Here is a 16,316-nt window from a genome sequence, read left to right on the forward strand (position 1 = left end):
TTTTAAATAATAATTATTAATTTTATATTATTATATTCTTTACTTAAAGTTTATTAAAATTAGTTAGAATTAAAAATAAGAATATAGTTTTTAAATAGTGGAATTTTAATTTATGATCTTTAAATTACTTATTATTAAATTAATATACTTATGGAATTAACAAGCGCCACAAGCGCGGGCCGGGTGGATATGGAACGGGTTTCGGGAGGCCGGAGTGGCATTGACAAACAGCTCATAAAAGGGCTGCACAGGAGCCTGATTGTCAAAACCTACCTAGGCGGCAATATTTCCATTTTCTCCACTCGTCCTGGAAAACATCCTGCCTGTACTCAAATTGCCCTAGCAGCATGGCGTCAGAAATCTATTCCGTCCCCTCCCAAGGGGACCTTGTTTTCAAACAAGGGATCTTAGCGAATCCTCTCGTCCGGAAGAATCTTCCCGAGGAAGCTGATGCAGCTGCAAGGAAAATCTCCTTCGAGGGCAGCGACAGTCCCAGCCTCCCGATAAACTGGCGTTTCGCCGAGAGCATTTCGGCGTTGAAGGCGTGCGAGGCGACGGTTCTCAACGTACTGCTTCAAAAGAAGTATGGCATTGAGCCGGCTCAGGTCAAGATTAACACGTAAGAGGATAGGTCATTGGCAACCAGACTGTCGCATTTTGCTGATAGTTTACCCCTGATGTCGTACAGGGATCATGCGCAACTCTTCATCATGTCTACCCTTCTCTGGACACTTGACCCAGACGAAGCCAACTTAAGTCCGCTTTCCTTCATGAGCTCCGAAGGCCGTGAACAAATTGCCACTTTCTTCCCGGACAAGGATGAGCATCAGAGCTGGAGTTCTATCTATCGAGCCGCAGCAACCAACATCTACAAAACCAAAGACGAAAAGTTCTTTCATCTCCATGGTACGTCCCATCTAATATGGCTGCAGCCTTAATCCGTGGATATGACTAATTTCATTTCCTTCGCTATGGAAGGTTCCATGAACCCCGAACCAACTCTGGAGTCTCTTGGCTTGCCAAAGGACATGAATACCAAAGGCATCGAAGCAGCACTGAGCCCTTTCATCGAAGCTGTTGGCCAACGTACAGCAGAGGAGATGCAAGAACTAGCAGACCAATACCGCCAGGCCGGTACCATCTGCTGGACAACTGACGAATATAAGACGAGCGAGCACGGAAAGGCAAACTCCCAAGTTGGCCTTTTTGACATTCGCCCATTCCTCAACCCGAAGCAGCTTCCGGGCTGGTGGCCTGACGCGCCTCACACCTCGCCCGCTCGGCCCCTAGCCGGGCTGAAGGTCGTCGACCTCACCAGGGTCATTGCCGGGCCGGCCATATCTCGTGGCCTAGCTGAGCTCGGGGCCAGCGTGATGCGCATCACGGCGCCTCACCTCACTGACATGTCCGGCCTGCACCCCGATCTCAACCACGGCAAATGGAACGCAAGCCTAGACCTGCGCAACAAGGAGAACTGCGAGAAGCTGCGAGCGCTGATCTCCGAGGCGGACGTTTTCCTGCAGGGGTACAGACCTGGCGTCTTGGACAAGTATGGGTTTAGCGAAAAGGCCATTATGGAGATGGTCCAGGACCGAGACAGGGGCATTATCTATTGTGGGGAGAATTGCTATGGATGGCAAGGCCCATGGATGCACCGGTCTGGATGGCAACAGATCAGTGACGCGGTAAGTAATACACACAGGAACACGAAAAGGGCAAATTCCCACTCAACACCGATCATTCTTCATCTCCATCATCGCTGACCTTTTAATTAGTGTTGCGGCGTCTCATACGAGTTTGGCCGGGCAATGGGAAATAACGAGCCTGTCACACCAGTGTTCCCCAACTCGGACTATTGGTAAGACTCGTGTCTCGCGAAAATTAGAGCCTATATATCAGTGATGCTAACAGTGCTTTTAGTACCGGTGTATGTGGAGTGGCGGGGATCATGTCAGCACTCCTTCGCAGGGCCGAGCACGGCGGGTCATATGCGGTAGACGTGAGTTCCCATTTACCTCCCCCCTGTTACCATCCTCATCCTGGAATAGATGGAATAACTCCTGCTATACTAGGTTTCTCTCAATTATTACTCCCAATGGCTGGTCAACAGTGTCGGCACATATCCTGCGGACGTCTGGGCTGATGTATGGAAACGCAACGGCGCGCCGGTCTTCCGTCACTATCACAACATGCAATACCTCCTCCCTCGAGTGCTCAGTGGACTTTATAAGAGCAGCCATGACGTCTTGTTTAAACCTGAGTTTTTCCATCAATATCACGTTAAGGTGTTGGACAAGGAAATGCGTATCGTTGCACCGATCTTGCGCTTCCCGAACGGCGAGGTACAGCCCCGTTTCGATGTGGGAACCAGAACCAATGGGGTTGATCAACCGCGATGGCCTACAGATTTAACTGTTGAGGTGGTGGAATAGCGCAAGGGTGAACCTGATTGTCGGGAAGCACTACTCTGACGACGTGGTTTTTATAGGTGCCATCGGCTCCCATTATTTCCATCTTTAGCGCCCCTCATTCATGCACCTGGTATTTCATGTCCAAATTGAAATTAAGGTCACTCTTTAAGTTGTTGTAAGATGGCTTTAATTTTTCCAAGTGTTAGAGTGTTTCTTGGCTTTCACGATTGTTCTGTACCTAGCTGCCGCGTGGTCCACGAACTTATGAGCATGGTCAATCCAAATAAGACCGCTGCAGGTATAGGCGCCATACACCGAGCCTGCCTTACCATCTGGGTTTTCCACAGATCACAATAATCCCAGACCAGACTTTCAAGTTACCGCAACTTGGAGTCCAAGTCTTGGACTCCAGCATGCATAAGAGCCGATCGTCACAGAAACCAGATGGGGTAATGTCACAGGATCACGCAACCGCACCCTTCATCTGTAAGCTCGCCTCGACGGACTGCCTCTTCCCGTCCCTGCCTCCAGTGATTCCTCGCATGTGCCTGGCGGTCCACAATCTGAACAAGTTCTAAGGAAGCGCGCGCGGCTTCGCCATACATGGTGTTTATGTTGCGTGGCCGTGCCGGGGAACGTGACGGTACGATATAGCCCGCGTACTCCTGCTCCCGATGGCGGTGTCGGCCCCGGTCAACAGAGGTCTCGTCACTTCTAGGCTCGTAAGTTCTTCTCCATCCCGGTCCGAAATCGCGCCCTTCACGAGGATAACGACGATCTTCCTCACCCCCCTGCGACGATGATTGGCCTGGCTCGTCTTCTGTCCCCCAAGAAGTGTACTGCTGTGCCTGCCGTGATGATTCGCCCGGCTCGTCTCGCCTCACGCTAGAAGTGTGATGACTGCGATGGTGCCTGCTCCTGCTATCTTTGCCCTTCCCCTTGGACTTGGATGATGACGAAGGCATCAGGCATTGGAAGATTCGTACTGTCTTGTTGGAACTGTGCAGCTTGGGAATGTTGTAGCCGATGCTGTTCAAACTCGAAACTGCGATGTACTTGGGCTGTGGAACAGAACGATCAGAGACACAAATGGTCAGTAACCCGGCGTGTTTATAGCTGAAAACAGGGCCTTGAACATGAGTTGAGGCCGACAATGAACGTGTGAAATGAGCTCTTGTGGTCACATTCTGCAGTGACACAAAATCAATCGTATGTCAGAATCAGAATGATACAATGATCTTTCGGGCGAAGTGAGAGACTCTGGAGGGAACCAAAAACCAGTGACAAGTATGTGTACACATCCGACATGGGACTGTTACCTCATGCTATGAAGCCGGGAGTTTTACACGAAGTTGGAGGTGAGTCGGTACCTAGGTATACCGATGTTATCAACCATGGTTTCAATGTTTCAATGAATGTGATGAGTAATTGGCCTGGGGTACATTCAAACCCGAAGCGGTGACTGGAGACGTCACATCTTTTGTCAGAAGACTACAATGAGTGGAAATATTAGGAACTCTTGGAGTCCTTCTTCATGAATGAAAAGAGGTAACTGGAATGATCCAGTGCCTCACCGCTATACCAGCCACGATATAAAGTTGTTCACACCGGTTTCGTCGACAACCACTAGGTCTGCGTTTCGCTGACCATAGGTCGTGACACCTATAAGTCCTAGTGCGCATCATCTTGATTTATTAAACACTGCACAACCCTAATCACCGAGGTGGTTCAAAGATAGATGAAAAGCATCAGAGATACTGTAGCACCGAAAGTTGAGGAACCATAGAGACTTTCACTAGAGTACTGCTGATAAAAGTGCTGCACGCTAGGTTTTGAGCGGTTACCACTGGATGATGGCACCGCATAAATTATCTATATAGCAGCATTGAAAATAAAACAGCCTAGAGTACTAACGAGGAAATATATAATTAAAGTAAGTAATATACATACTAAAATATCTATATTTTACTAATTGTTTAGAACAATCTTTAAACGGAAAATACGCCTATAAGTATAGAATATTATATGCTAACTAGCTGAATTTATAAAATCTAATTAGTTAACTAATTAATTAAAATAAAAATAATTAAGAAAGTTATAAATAGTTAGAGGATAGAGTTAAAGAGGGGTAAGTAAGGTTAAAATTAATAAGAATTATTTTAATTAATAGTTTTAATTAATATTAATAAATTTTAGTTAATAATAGTAATTAAAAAATTAATTCTTTTAAAATTTATTTTTTAATTTTTAATTTAATTAAAAATAAAAGTAGGTTTTATTTTTAATAAAGTTATAATTATATTATATATTATAATAATTTTAAGTAGGATATATAAAATAAAGTAAATTAATTAGTTTATTAGTTATAAATAATAATTATTAGAAGTTTATTTTTATAAATAATAGAGTATTATAATGGGTGGACTTGATTAGTTACCCGCAGCTCGATAGATTCTGATTCGGTGGAGATGCCCACATCCGCGGGGTCCCAGACACCGAAGGCTGGGGGCAGCAAGGATAAACTCAGTCCTCTTCTTGTGTTCTGCTATTTCCTGGACTTTGATGGTCATCATATTGTCGATGTCAGGGATTCCTTCAGATTCCCGCCTTTTGATGGCGAGGTAGACGTGAGTTCTCTGGATGGATATCCGCTGCGGTACAAGAAGAAGCCAACCCAAATACGAGACGATTTGGACGAGAGAGGCAGAGCCTTTGTGGGTCTCATGGTTGTTCGCCACAAGTGGTATGAGGGGCGAACAGCCACAGAAGAGAAAGAAGAGATAGGTTCCGATGGCGGTCTTTAGTCTGTTATTATCTAGCAGTGTACACGGAAAAGCTGACTGGTGATGCAGGTCAAAAGCGATATCATTATAGGCATGGATCTCTCTACTAGAGGACGTTCTTGGTATTCTCATTCATCCGGAAAACCTTTAGTGGAATCATGGATTGCGAAGTCAACGAAAGAAGCTATGGAGCTACCAAAAAGGACCTGTAACCACACCACCTGCCACGATCCAGGTTGTATCAAGAATGCATATAGTGAACAACAAAAGACAATCTTCAATGCTTAATAATAAAACTAAAAAAATATAAATAATCTATAATTTATATTATTCTTTAAATAACTTAATTTTAAATTAATAATTCTTTATAAATAATTTAAATTTTCTTTTAATAATTATAATATAAATTCTAAAAACTATTATAATAAAGCTTAACTATATATTTATATATTATATTTTCTTTTTATTATTAATAATATTATATTCCTTTAAATATTAAATATTAAGTATTTACTATTATATAAAGTACTATATATATTTTATATATATAGGAATTAAAAATGAAACCACGAACAACACATGTACTGTGGGAATATAATTTCCCGGAACTGCGTGTGTGCTCGATCTGCCCCAATCCTGGTGAAGGCCAGGATAGTGGGTCTACCTTAAATACTAGAAACTAGGCACTCTCTTAACATATAACCAATTTCGGGGTCGAGCAACAAATGAAGCGGAAACGTACACAAAGTCCAATACAGCAATATACAACCTCCTATACATAAGTGGTATGTTGAGGTCAACGTCAAGTACCCTAGGGTACTTGGTAAAACCCGGCAAAAGATGTCAAACGCAACCAATACTGTGGGTTTTGAAAGTGCTAGGTATGTCTTCTACCTACATGTGCTCATGTCCTTTTTGCCTCTCTCAACTTCCGATATGCAGACCCAAACGCAGCTGTACTGTGCAGCTGAGACCAAGATCGTCGGCCCTTTTGTCTCCTGGTATGAGGACACAGTTGAAGTATCATCTCAAATTAAGGGCAAGCCTTGTGCCTACTGACACGAGTTCAAATCCTATTCTCCTGCCGTCCCAATGACAAGGCGTTTGCATACTTCCTCCTTCGGACTGGCAGTAAATCTAAGGATTATTTGTGTGATACCATTGTTTAGTACGGGTTTCCTGCACACTTTGTCGCTCCAACCGCAGTGAAGATGAACAAGTGCGCCCGGAATTTTTTTCAATCAATCTCGTGGCCGAACACGATTCAAATGCGATAGCTCAAAGGTTCCGAGACTGAATATGTGGTCCAAGCCCACTTGCTGCCTGGAGTTTGTGGAGAAGGCTGTGGGATAATCAAGTCACCCAACGGTGGAAAAAAGCTTGGCATGCACCCTATCACTCTCATTTGGCTAGGAGAGATGTGAATGGTACCTTAGTAGGTGAGTGGCGGCTATGCAGCAAATCGCAGCCAACGAGTTGGTGAAGCCCCGATGTCTTGAAGCCAACAGCAGTTGGTGCCTAGTACAGTGCTCAATTTCCATGCACCTCCTTTGGTTATTTAAGGGAGCCCTCCATCTCCTCCAACCTCGTCTCTCCGGCAGAAACACACGCATCATCCACAATCTCAGATTTCAGTCCTGACTTTTTAAAAAGTCCAAAACTCTCCTCCTCAAGATCCTTATTGAATTCCGCTTGCTGTGAACAGTATCACTGCAATTGACAGCATGGCAACATCCCAGCCAGACACTCAACCCCAGACCTCTGGTGATTCAGTCACGGCTGGACTGCTCGAGCAACTGCGGGAGGAGCTTGGGAAACAAACTGCGAAGACCATCTTCACCTGCGGTGGCACTATTCCCGTCAGCAAACGTGGGAAAACCCCCGAGTCCGACGATGTCAAGGTGGCATCAGCGTCTGAGCCTGTCACTATCCGCTGGGACCCTCTGACACCGGAGACTCCGGCTTCGCAGGCAAAACTCGTCCTCCCTTTGGAGCACAACGACCAGGCGGCCCTAAAGAATCTGATCAAGGATTTTCAGCCTGCCAGCTTCGGCTTCCAGGGCAAGGATGTCTTCGATGAGACGTACAGAAAGGCCCTGAAGATGGACACGGACAAGTTCGCTTCCACCTTCAATCCCTATGAGTGCGGCATCATCGATAGCCTGGCTCAGGCGCTCCTGCCAAGCAACCCAGACTTCGACCTTCAAAGAGGTGTGAGGGCGGAGCTGTACAAGCTAAACGTAAGTCTATCAGCCTCTTCTAGACCCCACGACATCCTTGCTCATCATTGATATATCAGGTCTACTCGAGCCCATCGGGAAAGTTCAAGCCACATGTCGACACCCCTCGTGGCAGCACCCAGTTTGGATCCCTAGTCGTCTGCCTGCCGCTGGAGCACGAGGGCGGACAGCTCCAGGTCAGACACAAGGGCCAGGAGGTGACTTATGACTGGGGCAGCCATAAGGATCAGATTTCGTGGGCCGCCTTCTACAGTGACTGCGAGCACGAGGTACTCGAGGTAAGGTCGGGCTACCGTCTGACCTTGACGTACAACCTGTACGCCATCCGCGGAGGCGGCATGCTTACCGGCATTGACCCGCCCGTGCTTGATGCGACGCAGCTTCCAATCTATACGTCGTTGAAAGACATTGTTCAGAACAAGGAGTTCTTGCCCGAAGGTGGGTGACTGTCCTCAATATTTAAGACGTCGACGGTGTCGCTCTGATTAAACTGACTCAAATTTCCCCGACAGGCGGCTATCTCGGCTTCTACTGCAGCCACGCATACGCGCACACCAACACTGAGGCCGTCATTCTCCCGGATATGCTGAAGGGCTTTGACATGATCATCTGGGAGGCACTCGGCCGTCTTGGTCTGGAGACAATCGTGAAGCCCGTGATGGATGTCAAGCGGTTCTACGAGTATTTGTACAAGGACTACGAGTACTACAAAGAAAGGGGCGAGGATTTGCCCAAGCCCGCGGAGCGGGACTTCATGGTCATCGGAAATGATCGTGCGCTGCACATGGACAGTGGCTTGCGTATAGAGGAGTATGACCAGATGGACGACACGATCGCGGAGTGGCGCAGGGGCGAGACTCTGAGCAGCAAGGTGGTACACTGGCTCACCGAGCCGACCCACAAGCAGGTTCAGCTGGCGTATATTGCTGTAAGTAAAACCCCCAGGTCCATCTCCTCCCTGAGCAATGAACACAAAACTAATTTGAAAACCGTTCAAAGTATGGCAATGAGGAGAGCCTAGCGTCGTTCTATTCCTACTGTGCGATCGTTGCCAAGGTCGAGCCCAGCAATGCTCGCTCGGGCTGAATGAATTTGGAAACGGGTTGGTGTTGGTTGATGTTGCCAGCCAAGGCGGCGTACATGTGTGAATGAAGCAGGACGTCTCTCCGGCCCAGTAGTGCAGGGGGCGCATCCACGGCGAGAGTATCCTCTAGGCACGGCATCTGGAGCACAATGGTTGTTTGAGCTGATAGGATTTCGTCAATTCGCAAATTCTCATACATTCGTTCAGTTGGTGCCATAGCGTAGGAATGGCAGTCGGCCAAGTGAAGTGTAGTTACATACTCACTGATCAGACTTGCGTGCTCGAAGAGGAGACCAGCACGCACAACAGATATGTTAAACACCCAGGGCCCAGGGATAAGATAGAAGAGGTATACCAGGCAATCTATCTCATGGGCACCAATGACGTTTGAAAAATTCGAACTTCACACACCCCGCTGAACAATACACACACATTAACCATGTGCCTGGGTAGTTTCGTTTTTAATCCCTATATATGTAAAATATATGTGGTACCTTTATATAGTAGTAAACGCTTAAGACTTAGTATTTAAAGAAATATAATATTAATAATAGTAAAAAGAAAATACAATATATAGGTATATAGCTAAGCCTTATATTATATAGATAAGGCTAGAAGGTATCGCTCCTAATAGCACCGTATTATTAACATAAGTAGCCCAAGGGCTAATAGCCAGTAAAGCAGTTATATAGTAAGACTAGAATAGTCTTAAAATAGCCCCTATAAGAAGAAGAATTCCATAATGTAAAACCTAGTAAGCTGGCTCTTCTCTATTAATATACTCATTATATAACTATTTAAATCTACCCTTATTAAGTAAATTAAATATATTATAATCTCTATTTTAAATATATAATTAATAAAATAATAATATTATAATAATAAACCTATTTAAAAAGCCTTTTATATAAATTCTATAAAAAGATTAAAACTCTTTTAAAAACTAAGTAAAGTTTATTTATTATATATTAAATAAATACTATATAAAAAAGTAGAAGTTTAAATATTTAAAAATTAAATCTTCCTTCTTTAAATATATTATTTTATTATTAAGAATTTATTTACTTTTATATAATATATAAGAAATATAGTAGAAGAGGGAGCTTTATAAGGGAAGTTAATAACTTTATATATAAATAAGTTTAAAAGTATATATTAAATAATTATTAACTTTATACTTAAAGTATAAGTTGATAGTTAGTTTAAAAGTTGAGAAGATAATAAATAGATAAATAGTTAAATAAAAAATATAATATAGCTAAAGCCAACTATGTGCCTATTGTTACACCAAAGACGGGGACAAGTATTCCTCAAATGGAATACCACATCTGGTATTTGGGGCATGGTAGCTATGTGCCTCGACATAGGATGGGCTACTGCGGCTGTTGAACTTTTTATCTAGCAACATGCATGAGCGAGACCAGAACCAAAAGGCGTCTGTCACAAGATATCATGCTCAGCCAGCCACTTCAGTACCAAATGTGGGCGACAACTTACCTGGCGGATCAGGCCGGTGCCAAGCTGCCATGCAGCTCTGCCACTCCACAACGGGCTAGACTGCGTGTCGCGATGGCGCGTGCATATCATCGCCTGGGCAAGATTTTCAGCTACATGCTAAGCTGAAGTGTGGCAAGAGTAGGTACCAATGTGTTTTCACACTGCCCGATTCTCTTAACATCTGGGGCGGGGACACAGCTCTCTGTCCCATCGAGCATTTCGATCTCACTCGACTTGAGGATCTTGAGACTTGTCAAGCAATGAGCGCCAGTGGACCGGTAGACTCTGATAACCACAAACAAGCAGTCGACGATGTCAGCCATGCATCCTTTCTCCGCCTCTCCTACCGAGGACGAGCCAATCATTCGCCCTCTTGGGGATACCGTATTCGAGGTCACGGTGTCAAGAAAGAACCGCGCAGCCTTCTTCCACGATGCACTCCAGCGACTCCGTGACACCCGAGAGGAAGCAGAGATCACTCTCAACAACCTCAGGGCATGGTCGCCAGAAGTAGCGGAGTCTTTTCAAATCCGAGATCCGGAGACCGTGCTCAGTACTCCGTTCCGACTGATATGCGAAAGCGACGCAGGCCATGTGCCCTTCGACAGCGAGATGATACTACGCCAATACTTGGCTGTCAGCTATTGTTGGCGCCACGATGATAGTGACTGGCCTGTATCAGTACCTCGTTCGCCTTGGCCTTTCAGCAAAGCCTTCGTCGATGCTGTGCTCGCTGAGCGCGGCGTCCATTCGGATGCTCCAGAGCCGGACGCCAACTTTCGGAGAGAGGGGATCTGGATCGACCAGATGTGTATTCGACAGCAAGACGAAGTCGAGAAGGCGAGGTCCCTTGCCAGTAAGTAACCGGGCTGGATTGGGTCCTTCTAACCCTTTTCAACGCCTATTTGGCAGAACCTTCCATGACAAGCGTATATCCACACACATTGCATAGTGAAACTTGCGTGTGGACAAGCTGTGCGAAAATAATACCGAAATGGCTGACTCGGGATGCTGTAGTGATGGACATGATCTACGACAAGTGCCGCAAGCTACTGATCCTCCTCGAGGATGTGACATTCACAAAAGACGAGGTCAGGGTGCTAGAGAAATATGATAACCCTCGAGCCAAGACAGTTGAGGAAGCTATTTGGAAAGTTGACACGGTGGACATCCCACATCTTGCCAGCCTCTGCGCCAAGGTCGAGAATTCACGTTGGTGGTCACGATCATGGTAAGTTACACCGAAACTTTCCATATTCTCACGCTCATCATATCAATCAGGTGCTGGCACGAATACGAGGCCAATAAACCATGGAGTGACTTGCGTCACCACTACTTTGCACACAATGCGACATTCATCGTCAACAGGGTCACCTCCTCCACTGGTGAATGCAGTACCTATAAAATGCGAAATTTAACGCTGCAGCATGCACGTCATGCCAGTATGACTGAGTCAAGTTTCGATTTTGGTGAAGAGTTTCTACACAGAACGATCCGCTGGACCTTGGGAGACAATGATGTATCGCCTTACCATGACCCTGCACATCGTGGGCACGGCACTGTGAGATCGTCGATAATGGTACAATATTTCGTCGTATCATACACCGGGTCTGAGATCCCGTCAGACGTCATTACAATCACAATCAATCTCTGTGGGCTCGCTCTTGCGTTTGTCACCCAATTCCGCGATCGAAGCCAGTTATTTTTTACAATCTCCCTGCTCGCCCTCGCCTGTGGGGAGAGTAGGCCTTTAACCTGGCAGAAGTCTACCGCCGTCCCAGATGCCGACATGCCTACACTTGAGGTCCAGAACCATGTTGAGACGACGTGGCTGTCACCGCCCCATGCGGGAATCGACACCGCGCTGCCAAAATTCAGGGTCGGGGGCGTGGAAGGTATTCATAGGGTGACGGAACGATACATCGAACTCGATATGCTCTTCTTCGACGATTTAATCTACGTCGTAACAGATGAAGAGTTTCAGGAAACCTTTGACTTCTTTCCGGACAAACCAATCCGTTCCCGCGAGGTCAGGCCAAGGTTTGCGACCATTGGTCACGAGGGGGCACGCAACGACGACGACGCCAGCGACATGCAGCGGCGACAGTTTCTCGCTACAATCTGCAAGAATAGCTCGACCGATCTGTGCAGACTATGGGATACAATAGACAAACAGGTTGTCCAGCCTTCATTCAACAATGCGCGATTTGAACCATTCGCGGGAGATGAGGCACTTCGTCCGGCTGCAAAGAAGCTGTTGGCTCGGCTGCGTCAGTCCTCCACCTCAAACAGCATTCCGTCCCCGACGGGTGACCTGGAGCAGATAACCCTCCTGCTCCTTACCTTCATCACCGACCCACGCGCCCTCTATATGATTCACATGTTTGGAAGCATCCGCTGTGATGAGAGCTCCTGCGCTGTCGTCGGATGGCCCATGCTGACTCACCTATCCGATTATAATACATGGGATCGCTACCGTCTGGCCATACCTACTGACCTAGTACATTCACCTTCTAACGTAAGTCGCCTGTGGGTCCTGCGGCCTATTGATGGCGAAAACACTCCGCAAGAACCCAGCCCAGATGGAAGGGAGGCAGCCTATCAGACTGCCACTGGTCTGTGGGAGAACCCGAGCGGTAGATGGAGGCTGGTTGGGAAGAGTCTTCTCATTGGTGAGCCTGATCTCATTCTGGCTTCTCAGAACCAGCAAGGCGCAGGGAGGCGCTTCGTCAGTCTCCGGAAGCGCCAGCACGTCGAGGGTTGACGGGATCAAAGGTCCGGCGATTGGGATTCACCACGCTCGCTTCAAGCATTCAGCATTTTCGTAGTTATATCTTCCAACACCTCAGATACAATCGATGTTGCTCACTTTCTGGCCGGGCGTTACCAATCTTATGATCTAGCACGCACACGGTTCTATGAACACCCAACAGCGGTCTCCGACTCGATCATCCAAATGAAATCGATTGACCACTTCATGTACCTATGTTCCTACTGATCTATAAAAGTTGCCGTGCGTAGTTATTCGGCCGGTGATGCCGAGCTGAGCCGGGTTGAGGATTACAGATTATGTAAACTTTGTTGCGGCCCACTCTGCGACAGCATATAGTAATGCTGTCGAGTGGCCGGCTACCTGAAGTGGAATCACGCTCAGATCGATGACACGCACGTTACTTGTTCCGTAGACCGTGAAATTGTTGTCCACCACGCCTCCCATATCCCGAGGCAACATGGCACACGAGCCGAGATGATGGTGATTGGGCCCGAAGGACGAGTTCTTGAGCCAGTTGAGCCATAACTCATCGCCCGCATCCTCCGGGATTTCTTCGAAACTGGGTGAGATACTTGCCGGGTCAACAAGGTCCGACAGCGGCGCGGTGGTCAACACTCTGCGGCTGAACCTCGCCGTCTGCACCGCAGCTAGACCGTCAAACTCCGACTGGAAAAAGTTGGGATTGATGGATGGCGGCGTGGTATCGTTTTCACTGATAATGTGCACACTTCCTCGACTGAGCGGTTGCAGAGGCCAGAAGACGACACCGACAAGGTTCCCCACGGCTAAAGGTATGACCTCGGAGGTTGGTGTATTCGAGTCGTAAAGGAGATCCAACTGGCTTTTGAGCAGGCGATGTTGAGCGCTGGCGCTGCTTGCTCCTCCATTCTGCGCTGCGATTTGCTCAGCATAAGCCGGGAGCTGTGCTATAGCCGTGTCATACACCGACGTGGTGTTGTCGCCGAAAATATCTTGCAATGATGTAAAGGAGACGAAGTTCGGAAATCCCGTCTCATTTCGGCTGATGAAGTTGGCCGTGACACGAAGCACGGTCTGATCCTGGAAGTTCTCACCTACGGCCGGTAGGTCGATTGTGGTGCTAATATTGTATTTCGACAACACTGATGGGTTTCCGACACCAGAGTACTCCAGGATTGCCGGGCTCCTGATAGCGCCCGCCGAAAGAATGACTTCGCGATCAGCATAGATGGTTGATATCTGGCCGTCCTGGCGGACCACGCTGGCTCCCAAGGCAACTGCCTTCCCGTCCTCGTTGTTCTCAGACCAGATAATGCGAGCAGCCGTCGTATTGACCATGACATGGAGGTTCTCACGATCCTGGACCGGATAATAGTATGCTCTGGCAGCATCCTCTCGTACGTCCAACGCGCTGTCCTGAGTCACGGCCTGGCACCCAAACCCTCTCAGCTCTCCCCCGTCAAAATCCGCGATTGGCGGAATCCCTACATTCTTCATTGTATCGTTGAACACAGTATGGATATCGCTGGAGGACATATGCTTGCTGATGCAGGTATCCAGAGGACCATCGAAGCCATGGTATGCCGCAACATATCTTCCCCCTAGGGCTTGAATGCTCGGTGGAGGGATAGTATAGCGTTCGTACTTCTTTCCATATGCAAACAGCTTGTTCCAGTCGAGGTCCAGACCCAAAGAAGGCCAGAGATCCATCTGAGAGCTGGCCGGGCGGATATGCGTCATCCCATTGATCAGACTCGAGCCACCGAGGCCTTTCCCCGCACTCCATGCGATGGTTTGGTTGGCAGCATAAATCTGCGGCGCGCTCTCGTATTGCCAATCGACATCAGTGTTCCTGGCTATGCCCAACACAGTGGTGTTCGTGACAAGGGGATTATCGTATTGAAATGTACCGGCCTCGACGACGAGGACAGTATTATTCGGATTCTCGGACAGTCTGTTCGCGATCACCATGCCAGCAGTACCCCCGCCCAGGATTACGTAGTCGAAATGAGCATCGCTGTAGCTGTCCGGCGATCGCGTCGCAGACGATGCAACAGCCAGCGCCGACCCTATGAAGCAAGCGATGTTGAGGAACATTATCTTCCAATGCAGAACGGTGCAACAGCCTAGTGAGGAAGAATAAGGTAGGTTTCACAAAATGAACACGATGTAGGGGTTGGTATCCAGTATGATGCTGACATCCGGACGCTGACATTCTGATTTTAGTCTCCGTAGACTCAGCGAACTCAGACCTGCTTTCCTCTGCCAAGGCTTCTCATCCCCCGACTTCAAATTGATCTGCATGGTTGCAGGAGCTAAATTGATGCCAATCAGACCTTCAGAATCAGTCTTTTAGTGGGTCCCAGCCAGCCAGACCATCATGATTTGGGCATGTAAACCCTACCGGCCGCGTAAAAACCTTATTTTTATATTCTGGTAAACCTAGGTAAACAACTCTTCGGTCTCATGGATAACCTCGCCAGTGCCAATACTGCGCAACGGCCTCCAACTCATCCTCATGTCTCTCTGGCAGGATCCTGTCGATGAGGCCACCAGATCCCACAACGTCATCATAAAACTTTGTCTCCTGACAAATAACTAAGCGCATCTTGCAGTATTCCCAATACTCCGGTAACCACCCGGCCTCTTCCCAGTCTATGACACCCGTCACCGTCCGTGGCTGCGATGGATCGTCTGATATCATGACATTTCCGAAGTGCAGGTCGCCATGGCAAAAGCGAATCGCGCAGTCGTCACTAAGCAGATGCCGGCAGGGATCCTCGAACTGCCGATCAGCCAGAGGAATTCTTGGGAGCATGGCGTATTGAAAAAAGTCGTTGAACGATTTGACGCTGTCAAATGGGCCCGAATTCGCCATTAGGAGTGGGTGGTCACGGAAAAAGCGATCATGGAGTGGTCCTCTGGTGATGGATCCTATGCGGTCAACGATTAGTCGGGCTGCTCACCATAGCCTGAGGCCTACTGGGCTATGGTGTGATTGACCTGAGGTACCTACCCACGAACTCTTCTGATGAGCCCTGCCAGAGACTCATCAAGTGTGATTGAATGCCGCCCAACTGGTTGCAGATCGACACCTTATCATCTGCATTTAGTTCATCCCAGGCCTTGGACAAGGAGATGCCTGGTATGAGACTCATATAGATAAAATGCGTGCGATTGTGGGTTCTGCACCCAAAGACTTCGGGAACAGGGACCTCGCCGCCAGGGAAGGCTTTGCGCAGCGCCTGCATGGTGAGAGCCTCCTCCAGCCGGCCATCTTGGGGGATACCCAACTTGACCACGAGATTGAGCTCCTCGAACATCGCGATGCGTTCTCCGGCCCATTCTCCCTGTCTGGCGTAGACTTCGAGCGGTGAAGGGAGCTCCATGCCTTTCTTGCTGAAGAAAGAAGTCTCCCTGAAGTCTATGTCGAGTGACTGGGAGACGTATGAGTGCGGGGGCAACTCGAGATTGACCAGAGGAGGTGGCCCGTCCTCAGCCATACCGTCCGTTTGAGCGAATTCCCCAGGTTCCATTGTTACGAAGATG

The 16,316-nt window shown here is 47.7% G+C and overlaps 4 protein-coding genes across 4 annotated transcripts; 3 read left to right on the top strand and 1 right to left on the bottom strand.

The window, feature by feature from the left end:
* The first annotated feature begins 321 nt into the window (after positions 1 to 321).
* Positions 322 to 2,539, top strand: KVR01_007531 (uncharacterized protein). The gene is made up of 6 exons (XM_044791838.1): positions 322 to 619; positions 689 to 906; positions 979 to 1,685; positions 1,776 to 1,858; positions 1,921 to 1,999; positions 2,073 to 2,539. The coding sequence occupies exons 1-6, from the start codon at positions 348 to 350 to the stop codon at positions 2,430 to 2,432; spliced, it is 1,719 nt and encodes a 572-aa protein (XP_044643784.1). The 5' UTR covers positions 322 to 347; the 3' UTR covers positions 2,433 to 2,539.
* A 4,264-nt stretch (positions 2,540 to 6,803) lies between these two features.
* KVR01_007123 (uncharacterized protein) lies at positions 6,804 to 8,899 on the top strand. Its single transcript, XM_044787873.1, has 4 exons — positions 6,804 to 7,434; positions 7,494 to 7,872; positions 7,947 to 8,362; positions 8,434 to 8,899. Exons 1-4 carry the CDS (start codon positions 6,919 to 6,921, stop codon positions 8,518 to 8,520), a joined length of 1,398 nt encoding a protein of 465 aa, XP_044643376.1. The 5' UTR covers positions 6,804 to 6,918; the 3' UTR covers positions 8,521 to 8,899.
* Positions 8,900 to 10,167: 1,268 nt separating this feature from the next.
* KVR01_007449 (uncharacterized protein) lies at positions 10,168 to 14,980 on the top strand. Its single transcript, XM_044793487.1, has 3 exons — positions 10,168 to 10,871; positions 11,033 to 11,246; positions 11,297 to 14,980. The coding sequence occupies exons 1-3, from the start codon at positions 10,328 to 10,330 to the stop codon at positions 12,777 to 12,779; spliced, it is 2,241 nt and encodes a 746-aa protein (XP_044643702.1). The 5' UTR covers positions 10,168 to 10,327; the 3' UTR covers positions 12,780 to 14,980.
* KVR01_007459 (uncharacterized protein) lies at positions 13,083 to 16,303 on the bottom strand (the record flags this gene model as incomplete). Its single annotated transcript, XM_044795011.1, has 3 exons — positions 13,083 to 14,893; positions 15,243 to 15,701; positions 15,784 to 16,303. The coding sequence occupies 3 exons, from the start codon at positions 16,301 to 16,303 to the stop codon at positions 13,083 to 13,085; spliced, it is 2,790 nt and encodes a 929-aa protein (XP_044643712.1).
* Positions 16,304 to 16,316: the final 13 nt, after the last annotated feature.

This window comes from Diaporthe batatas (assembly GCF_019321695.1).
Source record: "Diaporthe batatas strain CRI 302-4 chromosome Unknown Contig00008, whole genome shotgun sequence".
In the NCBI taxonomy this organism is placed as follows: domain Eukaryota; kingdom Fungi; phylum Ascomycota; class Sordariomycetes; order Diaporthales; family Diaporthaceae; genus Diaporthe; species Diaporthe batatas.